This window comes from Rana temporaria, chromosome 6, assembly GCF_905171775.1.
Source record: "Rana temporaria chromosome 6, aRanTem1.1, whole genome shotgun sequence".
In the NCBI taxonomy this organism is placed as follows: domain Eukaryota; kingdom Metazoa; phylum Chordata; class Amphibia; order Anura; family Ranidae; genus Rana; species Rana temporaria.
In genome coordinates, this window is record NC_053494.1 from 113,137,450 (window position 1) to 113,153,512 (window position 16,063).

At 43.7% G+C, this 16,063-nt stretch overlaps 1 protein-coding gene across 1 annotated transcript in view; it reads right to left on the reverse strand.

Moving 5' to 3' along the window:
* The window catches only part of TYW5 (tRNA-yW synthesizing protein 5), a 29,306-nt gene that overhangs the window by 9,844 nt on the left and 3,399 nt on the right, over positions 1-16,063 (reverse strand). Inside the window, exons 2-6 of the mRNA XM_040357188.1 lie at positions 13,050-13,142; positions 7,499-7,653; positions 6,655-6,724; positions 2,634-2,678; positions 100-237 (exon numbers count right to left, since the gene is read on the reverse strand). Of these exons, the coding sequence (XP_040213122.1) occupies positions 100-237; positions 2,634-2,678; positions 6,655-6,724; positions 7,499-7,653; positions 13,050-13,142 (501 nt within the window). The remainder of the gene's footprint in view (positions 1-99; positions 238-2,633; positions 2,679-6,654; positions 6,725-7,498; positions 7,654-13,049; positions 13,143-16,063) is intronic.

Consider the following 16,063-nt stretch of genomic DNA (forward strand, 5'->3'; position numbering starts at 1 on the left):
CATTGTTTTCTTGTCAGAGGAATCTGCTGTTCAGCCCTGCGTGCATGTGTAAATGAGGCCTTATGGTATAACATACTTATTTCTATAGAAAGAACATACATCATAGTGTGTCCAGAGCTGCAGCCCCGGAGAGCTGATTCGGAAGACACTGGAGAAGAACTGATCCTTTTCAAAAAATTCAGGAATCTTGATGTCTGCTGCCAGCTCTGGAAATTGTCTGTTGATGTCTGCAATATCCTGTGCAAAGCAATATAGTACGATTATATATAGTACGAATAGAACAATTATAAACCCAGAGTCCTAAACGTGCCCATAATCTGAATGTTCCCTGGCATGATGTGGGTATATCCAAACGTCAGGTGCTCTATTATACAATTCTCCAACACAACCTCTGTAGTCAATATTTGAACTTCCCCCTTCTGCCCCGCTTGCCTTCCTATTGCCCACAAAATATAAAGGACAGTCTCACTGAATTCAGCAGACACCTAGAGATGCTTGCTCTTTGGACATGGGCTAGCTTACAGGGTATGGCGATCACAAGCGTTTCTTTAAAGAATAAGTTCACTTTTCTAAAAAAAAATTATAATAAATGCACATTTTCTTGCAGTTAAAAAAAAATGTGCATTTACCATTTTTTATTTTTTTAAGAGATTGCTGATGCCATGCAGAACTTACCCATGTGGGCAGAGCCTCACACCGTCACACTGTTTTCAAAAAGTGACAGCTAGTACAGGGAGAGAGAGCAGCGGCTGCAGCATTGAGAACATGTTACATGTTCCCAAAGGTGAACTTATCCTTTAACAACTTCTAAACCAGGCACTCCTCTCCTACATGAAAAAAATATGATTTTTTTGCTAGAAAGCTTTGCATAAATAAAAAAATCACAAAACAGTAAAATTAGCCCTATTTATGTATAATGTGAAAAAATATTTTACGCTGAGTAAATAGATACCTAACATGTCACGCTTTAAAATTCTGCTCACTTGTGGAATGGCGGCAAACTTTGGTACTTAAAAATCTCCATAGGCGACGCTTAATTTTTTTTTTACAGGTTACCAGTTTAGAGTTACAGATGGGGGCTAAGGCTAGAATTGTTACTCTTGCTCTAATGCATGCGGCAATACCTCACATGTGTGATTTGAATGCCATTTACATATGTAGGCGCTACTTTCTATGATCAACATCTGGCTGTGTATTCTTTCTCCGGTTGGCCGATCATACAGGCAAGCCCGGAGAATCACCAGAGGGCGGCAGGATGGAGGGGGGGGTGTCCCCTCCCACCGCCTGGAAGAATGATCAAGTGGCTGAACTGTTGCTATAATTGTTCTTATGGTGCACAGAATCGCCGGCAGAAAATAATGATATCTGAATGATGCCTGCAGTTTCAGGCATCATTCAGATATGCCCACTCAAAGTCAATGATGTCATATAACGTGATTGGGTTGGAAGTGGTTAAAGTTTGTGCACCTTATACCTGCCAAAATGAAATGCATTGTCCTGTCCTCTACCTAGAAAACCTCCCTACGGTTATATTGCTTTTTACCATTGACATACTCATCATGCATATTTTCTGTGGCCAATTACACATAGATCTTTTTCTATTCAGCCCACAGGAAGGTACCTATCAGCTAATCTGATCATCCTTACTCTAGGTTAATTTCTAGTACCGTATTTTCCAGCGATTGGGCGTATAAGACGACCCCCTAATTTTCCAGAGAAAAGGTTGGTTTTGGGATATACTCGCCGTATAAGACGACCCCCTTCCGACTAGTCTGCCTAGATGCTTCGGTAACATAATAAAACAGCAATAATACATTTGTGCAACTTAATCACCAGCTTTGTGAAGCAATGCTGCGGTGGTAAATACCTCATGTACCCGGCAAAATCCACTGTAGGGGAGAACCAATGTGTGCAGAGCCAGATGGAGGGTCAGGTGCTTCAAACCAAAGCTCTGGTGGTGAATGGCGAGATGGCCGTGGAAGGAAGAGAAGTCGAGGGGCAGCCGGAACAAGCGCTGACAGGAACAGGCTTTATTTTGTCCAAACGAGATGGTTCCAATCAGCGCATTCGGTAACATACTGTATACAGTATACCGCGCTATACCGAGCAATGTATTCTACAAAGCCTGCTTGGATTGGCTTGGAGATTCAGAGAGGCGTGGGCTGATGATGTTACAACCACTGCCAATCTGAGCAGGCTTTGTATTCATTAATAGAATACATCGCTCACCGTGAATGACAGAGGTTGGAACATCATCAGCCCGCGTCTCTCTGACGCTCCAAGCCAACCTGAGCAGGCTTTGCATGCGTTAATAGAATACATCGCTCGCTCTGATTGGCTCAGCGTGGTATACTGTATGCAGTCAAAGCTACATACAGTATTACCACGTATCCAGCGGGCCAACATCAAGTGGGCGGAATTTAATACTGGTGTATAAGACGACCCCCTGATTTTTTGAGGGATATTTTTAAGTATAAAAGGTTGTCTTATATGCCGAAAAATACGGTACATGCACTACGTTTACATGTGTATATGATTTTATTTTGTAATTGACTTATTATTTTACAAAAACACAAAACCTGATTATGTTACAGTTCATATAATTTCCTTTCCATTTCATGCTTACTTTTTACCTTACGAGGGTCTTCACCTAAAGATCGGAGATAGTATTTCTCATCCTAGTAGAAAAAAGAAAACTTTTCAAAAGACAGAAAGGAGCCTGGATAAAGCAGGCTTGTTTTTCTATAGACTAGCCAGAGGACATTGGGGTTTATTTACTGAAGGCAAATCCAATGTGCACTACAAGTGCACATAGAAGTGAAGCTGCTGTAGATCTGAGGGGGACATGCAAGAAAAATAAAAAACAGCGGGCCAGATTCACAGAAAAAGTACATCGGAGTATCTGCTGATACTCCGGCGTACTTTCAAATTTGCCGCGTCGTATCTTTATTTTGAATTCCCAAAGATACAACGGCATTTGGCTAAGATCCGACAGGCGAACGGCTTTGTACGCCTTCAGATCTTAGGATGCAATACTTCGGCGCCCGCTGGGTGGAGTTCGCGTCGTTTTCCGCGTCGGGTATGCTAATTAGCTGTTTACGGCGATCCACGAAGGTACGCGCGGTCGTCGCATTCTCTTACGTCGCCGCTAGTCGGCTTTTCCCGTCGTAACGTTGCGACTGCTATTTAGGTGGTGTAAAAATAGACAGGCCATGTTACAGTATGGCCTTCCCGCGTCGAATTTTAAATTTTTTTTCTTTTTTGCATAAGACGTCCGGGAATAGGAAAGGACGTAACGCACGTCGCCGTTCAAAAAATTACGTTGGTGCGACGTCATTTCACGCAAAGCACGGCGGGAAATTTCAAAACGGAGCATGCGCAGTACGTTCGGCGTGGGAACGCGCCTAATTTAAATGATACACGCCCCATTTGAATTAGGCGGGCTTGCGCCGGACGGCTTTACGCTATGCCGCCGCAAGTTTACAGGCAAGTGCTTTGTGAATCAAGCACTTGCGCTGAAAACTTGCGGCGGTGTAACGTAAATGACATACGTTACGCCGCCGCAAATGTATATGAATCTGGCCCAGCATTTATTGCGAGCATGATTGGATGATAGAAATCAGCAGAGCTTCCCCTCGTTTCAGATCTTCCCCTGAGATCTACAGCGACTGCACTTCCAAGTGTACTTGTAGCGCACAGTGCATTTGCCTTTAGTAAATCAACCCCCATTGACATATAACGCCCGCAAAAATACCATGCATAATTCAGACTGCAAACTAGGATGGCTCAAGTAGACAACAGATCTGGACTCTTCTTAATATCATATATTCCCCAACTAGGCAATTCCTTTGTAAAACAAGCACTACTAATTGGAGAACCACATAGTAAAAAAAAAAAAGTGACCTAAATATATTTACAAAATTGTATGCAAAGAAATTTCATGACCAGGGTGCAAAATTGTATAATTTCTGCGAACCCTCAATATTATTTGCAAAACGTCTCTTTAAGAGCTATGGGCAGAAGTGACGTTTTGACGTCGCTTACGCCCTGCAATGGTATGGAGACGGGTGGGGGGCCATCTTCCCCTCACTCAGCTCCATACCAAGCCAGGAAGAGGACCCTCCACCGCTACCAACGGCTCAGGAGCGCGGTGGGTGCTCCCTTTCCACCACCGATAAAAGTGATCTTGCGGCAAATACACCGCAGAGATCACTTTTATCGGAAAGTGGACCACACGCTGAAGAAGAGGATACCGGGGTTATGGTAGCTAGCTGCTGCCATTACAACAGTTTTCTTCTTCAAAGTACCGACGTATAACGACGGCGGGCGGTCCGGAAGTGGTTAAGTGAATAACATTAATTATCTCAGTACAATGGCATCTAAATGTCAGTGGGAAATATTAGGCAGCAAGTAAACATGTTGTCCATGAAGTTGAGGTGTTGAAAGCAGGAAAAAATTGTCATCACAGTTTGTTGTATATGAGGCTGTGTAGCCGCAGATAAGTCAGGGTGGCCTTGATGACCCATGTCCACTGCCAAAAACACTTACCGTATTTATTGGGGTATAGCGCGCTCCCACGTATAGCGCGCACCCCTGAAGTTGCCCCGAAATTCCTGTGGAAAAACATTTTTTGTACTTAACAGTTTGGTGTCTTGCGCGGCGTCCATCGGCGGCCTCGTCGGGTCCGGCGTTCGTCTGCGGCTTTGGGTGTCCTCTTCGTCGGGTCCGGCATCCTCCTCTCCGCTCGTTTCCCGCGCCGAGTTTGAATACTGCACCGGCATATACCGAGCGCAGTACACTCGTGTATAGTCGGGCAGTCTCGGCTACACTCGCGCTCACGTCCTGTACGTCCAGGACGTCAGCGCGAGAGGAGCCGAGACTGCCCGACTATACACGAGTGTACTGCGCTCGGTATATGCCGGCGCAGTATTCAAACTCGGCGCGGGAAAGCGGGTATCGGCGTATATCGCGCACCCACGATTTTTCCTGATTTTCAGGGCAAAAAAGTGCGCGGTATACGACGATAAATACGGTACATAGGCATGTGAACATCAGAACTGGGCAATGGAAGAAGGTGGCCTGGTATGATGAATCATGTTTTTTTTTTATATCATATAGATGGTTGGATATGTGCACATAGCTTACCTAGGGGAAGAGATAGCAGCAGGATGCAGTATGTGTAAAAGGCAAGCTGACAGAGGCAGTGTGATGCTTTGGGCAACATTCTGCTAGGGAAACTTGGATCCTGCCATTCATGTGGATGTTACTTGACATGTACCACGTACCTAACATCGTTGCTGACCCAATACACCCCTTTAAGGAAATGGTGTGGCCTCTTTCAGCAAGATAACACACCCTGCCAAAATGATTCAAAAAATGGTTTAAAGAACGCAACAATGAGTTTGAGATGTTGACTTGGTCTCCAAATTCTCCAGATCTCATTTCAATAAAACAACTGTGAGATGTACAGAAAAAAAATCAGGACTTAAGGGATCTGTTATTGATGGCTTGGAGCCAGATAGCACAGCATACTTTCAGAAGTCTAGTTGGAGCCCATGCTTCAATGGGTCATGGCTGTTTTGGTGGCAAAAGTTGGAACTACTCAATGTTAGGTGGATGGTCATAAAGTTATGGCTGATCAGTGTGTATGTGTATCAGCGGTCCGGACGTTTTTTTTATTTAACTCTTGTGCTGTTCTTTAAATTGTACTCACATGTTTCATGTTCCTAGTGGCCCGCATTCTCCCTCAGCATGAAATTTCTCTTTCTAAAAATCTCTTCTGGCCGTTTCCATTTTGCTTCCGGGAAGCGGTGAATCCCGCGAGATTTCGTGAGTCTGCCTTATGACTCGTCTCCTGGGAAGAATGACGCTGTGCTCTCAGGAGACATTGCGATCTAGTCCCAGAAAACACTGGGGCGCTTGGAAACGAAATGACACGCCCACTCCCGCGCAAGAGATACCCGGAAGTGCCTGGTATTGTCTTGCTGAATCAAGGTATTGGAATCATTTTAAAAATTAGCAATAGCGGATTTCACATGTAGATGTTGTGCCGGTCTTAAAGTGGTTGTAAACCCACTATTTGGACTTTTTCCTACAGGTAAGCCTATAATAAGGCTTACCTGTAGGTAAGGAGAATATCTCCTAAACCTGCGCGGTTTAGGAGATATTCCCCCCGCAATGCGGGCGGCGCATGCGCAGGGGGGAATCCACGGCTGAAGGACCGGCAGCCGCCGGACCCTGCCGATTTTAAATCTCCCGCGCGCACGCGCGGGAGTGACGTCATCGCCGCTCCAGCGAATCACAGCGCTGGAGCGGCGATACCCGGAAGACACGCCGGAGCAAGATGACATCCTGCTCGGCGTGGACCAGGTAAGTGGTGGTCACCTCGTTCCGAGGTAAGTATTTCATAATCGGCTAGTATGCGGTGCATACTAGCCTATTATGCCTTTTGCATTGCAGGTTTGGGAAAAAAAAAGAAAAGTTTATGCGGTTTACAACCGCTTTAATAAGTTTCTATTAAGGGTGAACCTCCGCTTTAATGTGCCATTAAGGATGTAATGACTTGCACTGGGCAGTGGTTGGAGGAGGTGCGTGATCTACTTCTGCTAATTACAAGGGAGACCATGCAAGTTCACCACTGAACATTACACTTACCTCAGAGATAAAGAAGTCGGTGTGCTTGTCCTCAGATGCTCTATGTACAAAAACATCAAATGGAAGTGACCTGAAATAAAAAAAAAAAAGAAAAGAAAAACAACTATAACTCAAAAGGCTGCTTGTATTTTTTATTTTGTGTACAGTAAAACCTTGGGTTGAGAGTAAATTGGTTTGAAAGCGTTTTGCAAGACATGCAAAATGTTTTAATACATTTTTACTTGATATACAAGTGATGTCTTGATATAAGAGTAGCGTAATGTCACAACTGCGTATAAAAAAAAAAGGAGCCTCCAAGTCATGGGTTTTCAAACTACGGCCCTCCAGTTGTTCAGGAACTAAAATTCCCATAATGCCTAGTCATGTCTGTGAATGTCAGTGTGTTACAATGCCTCATGGGATGTGTAGTTGTTCTACAACAGCTGGAGGGCCATAGTTTGAGGATCCCTGCTCTAAGTGTAGCAATATGGTTACATTTAATGAAGGTACAACATTTAGCAACTTATTGCTACACTCATGCCTTATACACACACACAACAGACTTTTTCCATCGGATATTCCGATCGTGTGTAGCCCCATCTGAGTTTTTTTCATCGGATATTCCAATGGAGTTTAGATATAGAACATGTTCTATTTTACTCCGTCGGAATTCCGATGTGATTTGGCCGGGCAAAAGCCTGATCGTGTGTACGCGGCATTAGAGGTGCCTCTCTTCTCCTTTATACCCTGTAAAAATGCTTTGATATACGCTTTGGATTACAAGCATGTTTCTGGAACGAATTATGCTCGCAATCCAAGGTTTTACTGTATTTTGAAAAAACTGTGAAATTTTATGGTTCCTCACCTATATAAAAAATTCTTCTTAATAAAGTCCAGCTGTGGTAGCTCAGACACATGGATCTTTACTTCACGTCCTCCTCCCTTCCTGCTCATATAATCCAACGTCCATTTTGATTTGCACACTCCCAGGTCCAAGTCTTGTAACACAGCCGGCTTCCTCTAGAAAGCAAACACCAATAATGTCAGTTAGGTCTAAATCTGTATATATAAACATTAGGGCTGTGCAAATTAACTTTTAATTAATCGATTATTCTTTAATTTTTTTGATCGATCAAAATTCTTTTAATTGGTACTCACCTCTCCGCCGGCTTCCGGGCCTTCAGGGAGTTCCGTCGGAGATCCGGTAACGTCACAGAAACCGGTGGGGCTTGCCGTGTCCATCTGAAGGGCTCCTTTGCTGTGCCTTCATATCTGCATGCCGGCGGGACCTTACTATCTGCCACACGCAAGGGCTGTTACACTTACATCTATCAACCTGGGATTCTACAACCATCCACTGGGAGTTGTGATAGTTCCCTTCATGGGACATCTACATGCCAACGGACTGATGTTAACCCCTCCTCATCAAGATTCAGCAGTGGTATCGTTGTACACATTTTTATACCAGTATCATACTTAGCTACATGTTTTTATGACTGCTTTTGCTACCGTTTGGTATTACTCGCACCATTTTTACAGTTTAAGTAGCTACATTGATTTTATCTCCAGTGCAATATTTATTTGGTTACCTACTTGAAGACTATAAAAGTTTTAATGCTATTCCCATTGAGCGCTGCCTTTGTGTGTTTTTTGTATCCTACTATCCATGTTTCCAGTGGTTGGTAGCTGCACTGGGAATCAGCCTGCAAGGAGATCAGCTAAAAGTAGTTGGATCTGTATGTGCGTTATAATTAATCGAAATTAGTCGATTAATCGATTTAAAAAAAAAAAACAATTAATCGAACAGAAAATTTTTGATCAGTAACAGCCCTAATAAACATATATGATTTCAGGCGATTTCAAAAAAAATTATATCCTTTTTTTTTTTTTTTTATTCCACTTCAGACTCCACCAAAACAAGAGACATGCTCATGGTTTCATTTGCTTCAATCGTCTCTCTGCAACGGTTTTGCATCATTTGTGATTTTCTTTTGCGCTTTCTTTTTGTTTTATTTTATCAAAATTAGAAGCCAAATGGCCTTTATAGGTCCAACAAAGGCCAGCTAAAGACATATCCTTACATACAACATTTTAGAAAACCTCCGCAGTAAGTCCCGCCCACATGTGTAAACTCCGTTTAAACCCCACATGTGAGGTATCGCCGCGCGCATTAGAGCACGTGCAACAATTCTAGCACCACCTCTGTAGCTCAAAAATAGTAACCTGTAAAAAAAAACTAAGCGTCACCTATGGAGATTTTTAAGTACCGAAGTTTGAGTATCCATTTACTCAGCGTAACATCATCTTTCACATTGTACAAAAAATTTTTTGTTATTTTTTAATTTCCCAAAAAAAGGCGTTTGAAAAATTATTGCACAAATACCGTGCAAGATAAAAAGTTGCAATGACCGTCATGTTTGCTAAAAAAATATATATATAATGTTTGGGGTTTCCGACTAATTTTCTAGCAAAATAATTATGATTTTTACATTAAGGAGAGAAGTGCCGGAATAGGCCCAGTGCTTAAGTGGTTAAAGCGGTGGTTCACCCAACAACATTTTAGCATTAAATTAGGCATAGTACCGCGAGCTACAGTATGCCTGTATTGATTTTTTTAGCCCGGTACTCACTGTGCAATCCTATATAGAAGATTCCGACTCCCCGCGGGGAATGGGCGTGCCTATGGAGAGGGAGGATGATTGACGGCCGGCTCTGGCACGTCACGCTCCCCGAAGATAGCCGGAACAGGTCTCGGCTCTTCACGGCGCCTGCGCACAGACTATGTGCAGGCGGCGTGAAGCGCCAAGTCCTATTTCGGCTATTTCCGGAGAAGCGTGACGTGCCATAGCCGGCCGTCAATCATCCTCCCTCTTGATAGGAACGCCCATTCCCCGCGGGGAGTCGGAATCTTCTATATAGGATTGCACAGTGAGTACGGGGCTAAAAAAAATCAATACAGGCATACTGTAGCTCGCGCTACTATGTCTAATTTAATGCTATAAAAAAAAAATGTTTTATTAGGGTGAACCACCGCTTTAAGCTAATGATACTTGGTCTTGTTCCTGATTCCTTGAGATGTAGCCAACTGATCTGATCATCTCTGCTTGATACCTGCATTTGGTATCCCTTACACGGACACCAATGCTTGGGGTTTTTATTTCTGCTACTGACACAAATGCTGGGTGTTAACGCTGGGGAATATTATTGCAGGAACCACCAATTCTGGAATTATTATTGTGGAAATTACATCAATCCTAGGGCTTTTTATTGCAGAAACTGGCATCAATGCTGGGGTTTATTATTGTGACATTGGCGCCAGTGCTGGGGTTTATTATTGCAAAAAATTGCACTGATGCTGGGGGATTATTATTATTATTGAAAATGCACCTGTACATGCACCTGTGCATCTTTCATGCGCATGTGGGGCAAACTGAATGCTGCATGAGCAGTGCTATTTGAACACACATGTGCAGGAAACCACATGCATTCCTTCCATATGCAGCATTATTGTGAAACTGGCACCAATGCTGGAGGTTATTCCCACTGCTACTGACAGTAATGCTGGGGGTTATTAATACAGCAATTGACACCAATGCTGTGGGTTATTTTTTTTTGTTGCATAAGAGCCGGTTCACACAGGGACGACTCTTCAGGCGACTCAGTCGCCTGACAAGTCGCGCTCCGCTTTATTCAATGGAATCGCTCTAATAGGAGCGACTCAAGTCGCTCCGACTTAGAAAAAGGTTCTTCTATGACTTTGGAGGCGACTTGCATTGACTTCAATACAGAAATCATTTTGCATGTCGCCTCTGAAGTCATCTTGAGATCGCCTTGCCGATATATATATACACACATACACAGGGCTTTTTTTCAGGGGGAACTCAGTTCCACCACCTCTGGCTCATACCCTTTGGTGCCTGCTCACCACAATCACTTGTAAACACAGAAGTCTGTTTTCTGTGTTTACAAGTGACAGCTCAGCTCTCCACCTGAACTCTGCATTCTGAATGTAATGCAATCCTGGTATTTAATGCCCCTTTAAGACCCTTCTACTGTTTGTGAAATCTGAACGGGGTCGTGGTTAAGTTCCTGCACCTATTTTCTGAGAAAAAAAGCTCTGTATATATATATATATATTCAGAAAAAATCTAAGGATGGTGTTGCGCTCCAATATATAAAAAATAAAATATATAAATATAAAGTGCTGAAAGAATGGGGTGATGATACGCGATGGACATGGACACCGGAAGTGACGTCCAGGCCGCGAGCTTGCTGCTCGTTTGAATAAATGGCTAATTGTGCCCTTTTTAAATGTGAGTACCTGACTTTTTACTGTATGCACATCAAAACGTATTGAGTTTTAAAAGACATACTACACTATAGAGCTTCTTTTTGCATGTCTCCACCCTGCCTGGTTTGTTACATTTGGAGCGGTTTGCCTGGCCATCTACCTAGTCCTGGAGATAGGCTTAACCCCTTAGGTGCTGCATACATTGGAAATCCCCCAGGAGGAACGAATAGGAGACCCCCCTCTTTCCCCAGAGTGTTTGCGCTGTTTTCTTTGAATGCTGCTTACTTTGCAGCAGTAAAGTAAAATGTAAGTACACAGGTGTGATTCTGCACTGAAGATTCACAACACTTAAGTCACATCGCCACTTGTTGATGTCAGTTAGCACCTTATGGTCTGCACTTTGCACTTTCTTTTGATTGGAAGATTGCATTACTTCCGGACTGCGCTGCATTTGCACTTTCATATACTTGGATTTCTGTTGAACATTGATTTTTGTGTTTTCTTACTGTGATTCTATTAGTATTTATACACTACAGTCACTTTATTTGCAATATTTGCACTTTATTCATCACCATTTTTGTAATTTTATTTATTTTCTTGGTCTATTTGAGCATCAGACTCTGTATTTATTATTACATTTAAGTTTATCACTGGAAATGTATGTATATTGTCACCCCATTCTTTCAGAACTTTATATTTATATCTTTTATTTTTTATATATTGGAGCGCAACACCATCCTTTGATTTTTTTCTGTACATCTTATCGTGGGTAGTGTTTGACCCACACGGTGGCTGCTGCACCATAGGAATTGTTACATTAGACCCCATAGGAGCACGGGAATACTTACCTTACCTTCTCAAATATATATATTCTTGAGATATTGTTTGGATACACTCATAAAAATATATTAGTATTATATATATTTATATAAGAATAACATGTTTGTAATACTATGAACACCTCCAATCTCATTTCATTGATTGGACTCCAGTTGGCTGACACCTCACTCCAATTAGCTCTTGGAGATGTCATTAGTCTAGGGGTTCACATACTTTTTCCACCTGCACTGTGAATGTTTACATGGTGTGTTCAATAAAAACATGGTAACATTTAATTCTTTGTGTGTTATTAGTTTAAGCAGACTTTAATTGTCTATTGTTGTGACTTAGATAAAGATCAGATCACATGTTATGACCAACCATGCAGAAATCCATATCATTCCAAAGGGGTTCACATACTTTTTCTTGCAACTGTATATCATGAACAGATGAAAAGTCTAGCGAAATCTGACATATAATAGACAGTTCATGATATTTTATAGTCTTCTTCTAAGCTCAAGTCAAAGGTTATTTGTAGATAAGATTTTGACATTTTAAAGCGGAGTTCCGACTTAAAAAAATTAAATAAAAGTCAGCAGCTACAAAATACTGCAGCTGCTGACTTTTAATAGTCCAGCGATGAGGGCGTACAAAGCCCCCCTACTCTCCGCTGTGCCAGCATCACTACTGTGGGCGCCCGGCTGATGCGGGTGGTTATTATTGCTGCTACTGACACCAGTGCTGGGGTTTATTATTGCGTAAACCGGTACGGATGTTGGGGGTTATTATTATGGAAACTGCCATTTATGCTGGGGGTTATTCTTGCGTAAACTGGCACTGATGCTGGGGTTTTCAATGCAGAAACTTGGGGGGGGGGTGCAGTTGGTCAATTGGTGTCCAGGACGAACATGGCATTCTTCTCCTGGCACTGCGCCAATTATAAGTGGCTGAGGTGTTTCCTGACCCGCTTGTCCCTTGTATATGTGCAGTTGCTGCAGAGGGGGGAATACCTTGGCGGCTTACGATTGGCTTTGGACTAGGATCTGAGCTTGCCTGAGCTCATCTCTATTAGAGACCCCATTTATTAGAGGTGCCTTACCTGGCAATGTGGCTTCCACATATATCTGCAAATGTATGTAGATGAAACCTGTTTTTAACCTTAGTAGTAAAATACGTTTCATTTTTGGCTAGCTTAAAAGTGTTCAGGGATCTTCTGTAAGCTTTTCTAACCTGCCTAATCAAAGCTCCTTTTGTGGCCTGCCATCCAAGACATAAGACATCTGGGTGAGGTTTTCTTTACACTTACCAAGGGGTAAATTTCTTGCAGAAATCTATTTTTATCTATGCCTGTATACCTAGGCAAAGGGATTGTTGTTGGTTTAAACTCCATAACAGCCATCTGAAAAACAGAAAAAAAAAGTCAATTCAGTAATTTTTTCAGTAGGGATAGGTAAAGTGTATGTCAAGCCAAGGGGTTTAGTTTAGAATTGGGAAAGATTAAAGCCAATGGCCCAGATTCAAGAAGCACTTGCGCCCGCGCAACCATAGTTGCGCGGCGCAAGTGCTTACTTGCTCCGGTGTAACGAGTGCTCCTGATTCAGGAACCTCGTTACACCGACTGCAGCCTAGGATGTGACAGACATAAGCCTCCTTATGCCTTCACATCCCAGGCTGCATTCTTGCGTTGGCCGCTAGGGGGCGTGGCCTTTGTGATCGGCGTATAGTATGCAAATTGCATACTACCACCGATTCACAAAAGTTGCGCGGGCCCTGCGTACGCAAGGTACGGAGTTTCCGTACGGCGCCTTTAGCATAAGGCTGCTCCTGCTAATAGCAGGCGCAGCCAATGCTAAAGTATAGCTGCGCCTCCCGCCCGTGAAATTTAAATTTCACGTCGTTTACGTAAGTGAACCGTGAATGGCGCTGGACGCCATTCACGTTCACTTAGAAGCAAATGACGTCCTTGCGACGTCATTTGCCGCAATGCACGTCGGGAATGTTTCCCGACGGAGCATGCGCTGTTCGCTCGGCGCGGGAGCGCGCCTAATTTAAATGATTCCCGCCCCCGGCGGGATCATTTACATTAGGCAGCCTTGCGCCCGGCTGTTTAGCATATTGCCCGCGCAATTTACGGAGCAACTGCTCCGTGAATCGCGGGCAAAGCGCAATATTTGCGTGGGCGCAGAGAAAAAAATTTGCTCTTTGCCCACGTAAATATTGCGCGATTCTACCTGAATCTGGGCCAATGACTGTTTTTTGCTACTATCTGGGTCCCTGTTTCCCAGTGACAAACATTTTACCAGACATGAAAAGAAGGAAAATCTGCAACAGGGACAGACAGAAATAAAAGTCTGACAGGGGTTCTACACTTCCCTTACTCTGCTAAAAAGTGGATTTGTATAGATGGACTGCTGTGTTACTTAAGCGGAGTTCCACCCAAAAATTGAACTGCCGCTTTTCGTAATATCCTCCTCCCCCCCTTGGTGTCACATTTGGCACCTTTCACGGGGAGGAGGAAGCAGATACCTGTGTAATACAAGTATTTGCTAACACTCCGGGCATAGGTTGCCGCAGTGACCTACGTCACGTCCAGCGCGATTCACGCATGCGCAGTAGGGAACCAGGAAGTGAAGCCGCAAGGTTTCCTTACCGAAAATAGCGACAGCAGCACCTGAGAGCCGAGGGAAAGATCGGAGTCGGGTGCCGACATTGTGGGTGCCCAGGACAGGTAAGTGTCCATATATTAAAAGTCAGCAGCTGCGGTATTTAAGGCTTCATTCACATGGGATGTCTCTACCAGCTTTGCACATCTAAAGAGTGACATTTTTTCCCATTTTTCTTTGCAAAATAGCTCAAGCTCTGTCAGATTGGATGGAGAGCGTCTGTGAACAGCAATTTTCAAGTCTTGCCACAGATTCTCAATTGGATTTAGGTCTGGACTTTTACTGGGCCATTCTAACGCATGGATATGCTTTGATCTAAACCATTGCATTGTAGCTCTGGCCCCAGTCTCAAGCCTTTTGCAGACTCGAACAGGTTTTCTTTTAAGATTGCCTTGTATTTGGCTCCATCTATCTTCCCATCAACTCAGACCAGCTTCCCAGTCCTTGCTGAAGAAAATAATCCCTATAACATGATGCTGCCACCACCATGTTTCACAGTAGTGATGGGATGTCCGGGGTGATGTGCAGTGCAGTGTTAGTTTTCTGCCACACATAGCGTTTTGCTTTTAGGCCAGAAAATTCAATTTTGGTCTCATCTGACCAGAGCACCTTCTTCCACAAATTTGTTGTGTCCCCCACATGACTTCTCACAAACTGCAAACAGGACTTCTTATAGGTTTCTTTCAACAATGGCTTTCTTCTTGCCACTTTTCCATAAAGGCCAGATTTGTGGTGCACGACTAATAGTTGTCCTGTGGACAGATTCTCCCACCTGAGCTGTGGATCTCTGCAGCTCCTCCAGAGTTACCATGGGCCTCTTGGCTGCTTCTCTGAATAAAAAATGCTTAACAAAGTGTGCCATGCCAGCCTCTAATAGAGGGGCTGGCATAAACTTTAAGAAATGGGTTAACAAATCCTTTAATGCAGCTTTACCTTCAACCGCTAAAATAGGTGTCAACACTACCTATCAACAGATTTCCCCTCACCTCTTTTGCTGTTGACAACCCATCACTTTCTATTTCAAAGACAATGGTCAACACATCAAATTGTGAGGGTGACAGAGACAGCAATAAAAACATGACATGAACAGATGGCTATACGGACACTTTAACTACTTGCCGACCTGCCGCCGTCATTCTACGGCGGCAGGTTGGCTCTACTGCGCGAGAGCCCGTAGCTCTACGTCGGCTCTCTCGCAGGGAATTGAGGCGCGTGCGCGCCCCCCGCTCGTCACGACTCCCGTGCGCATGCCCGGCGGGCGCGATCGCTCGTTACAGAGCGGGGACCGGGAGCTGTGTGTGTAAACACTCAGCTCCCGGTCCTGTCAGGGAGAGAAATGCTGATCTTCTGTTCATACAATGTATGAACAGAAGATCAGTGATTTCCCCTAGTGAGTCCACTCCCCCCCACAGTAAGAACACACCCAGGGAACATACTTAACCCCTTCCCCGCCCCCTAGTGTTAACCCCTTCACTGCCAGTGGCATTTTTATAGCAATCCAATGCATTTTTATAGCACTGATCGCTATAAAAATGCCAATGGTCCCAAAAATGTGTCAAAAGTGTCCGAAGTGTCCGCCATAATGTCGCAGTACCGAAAAAAATCGCTGATCGCCGTCGTTACTAGTAAAAAAAAAATATTAATAAAAATGCCATAA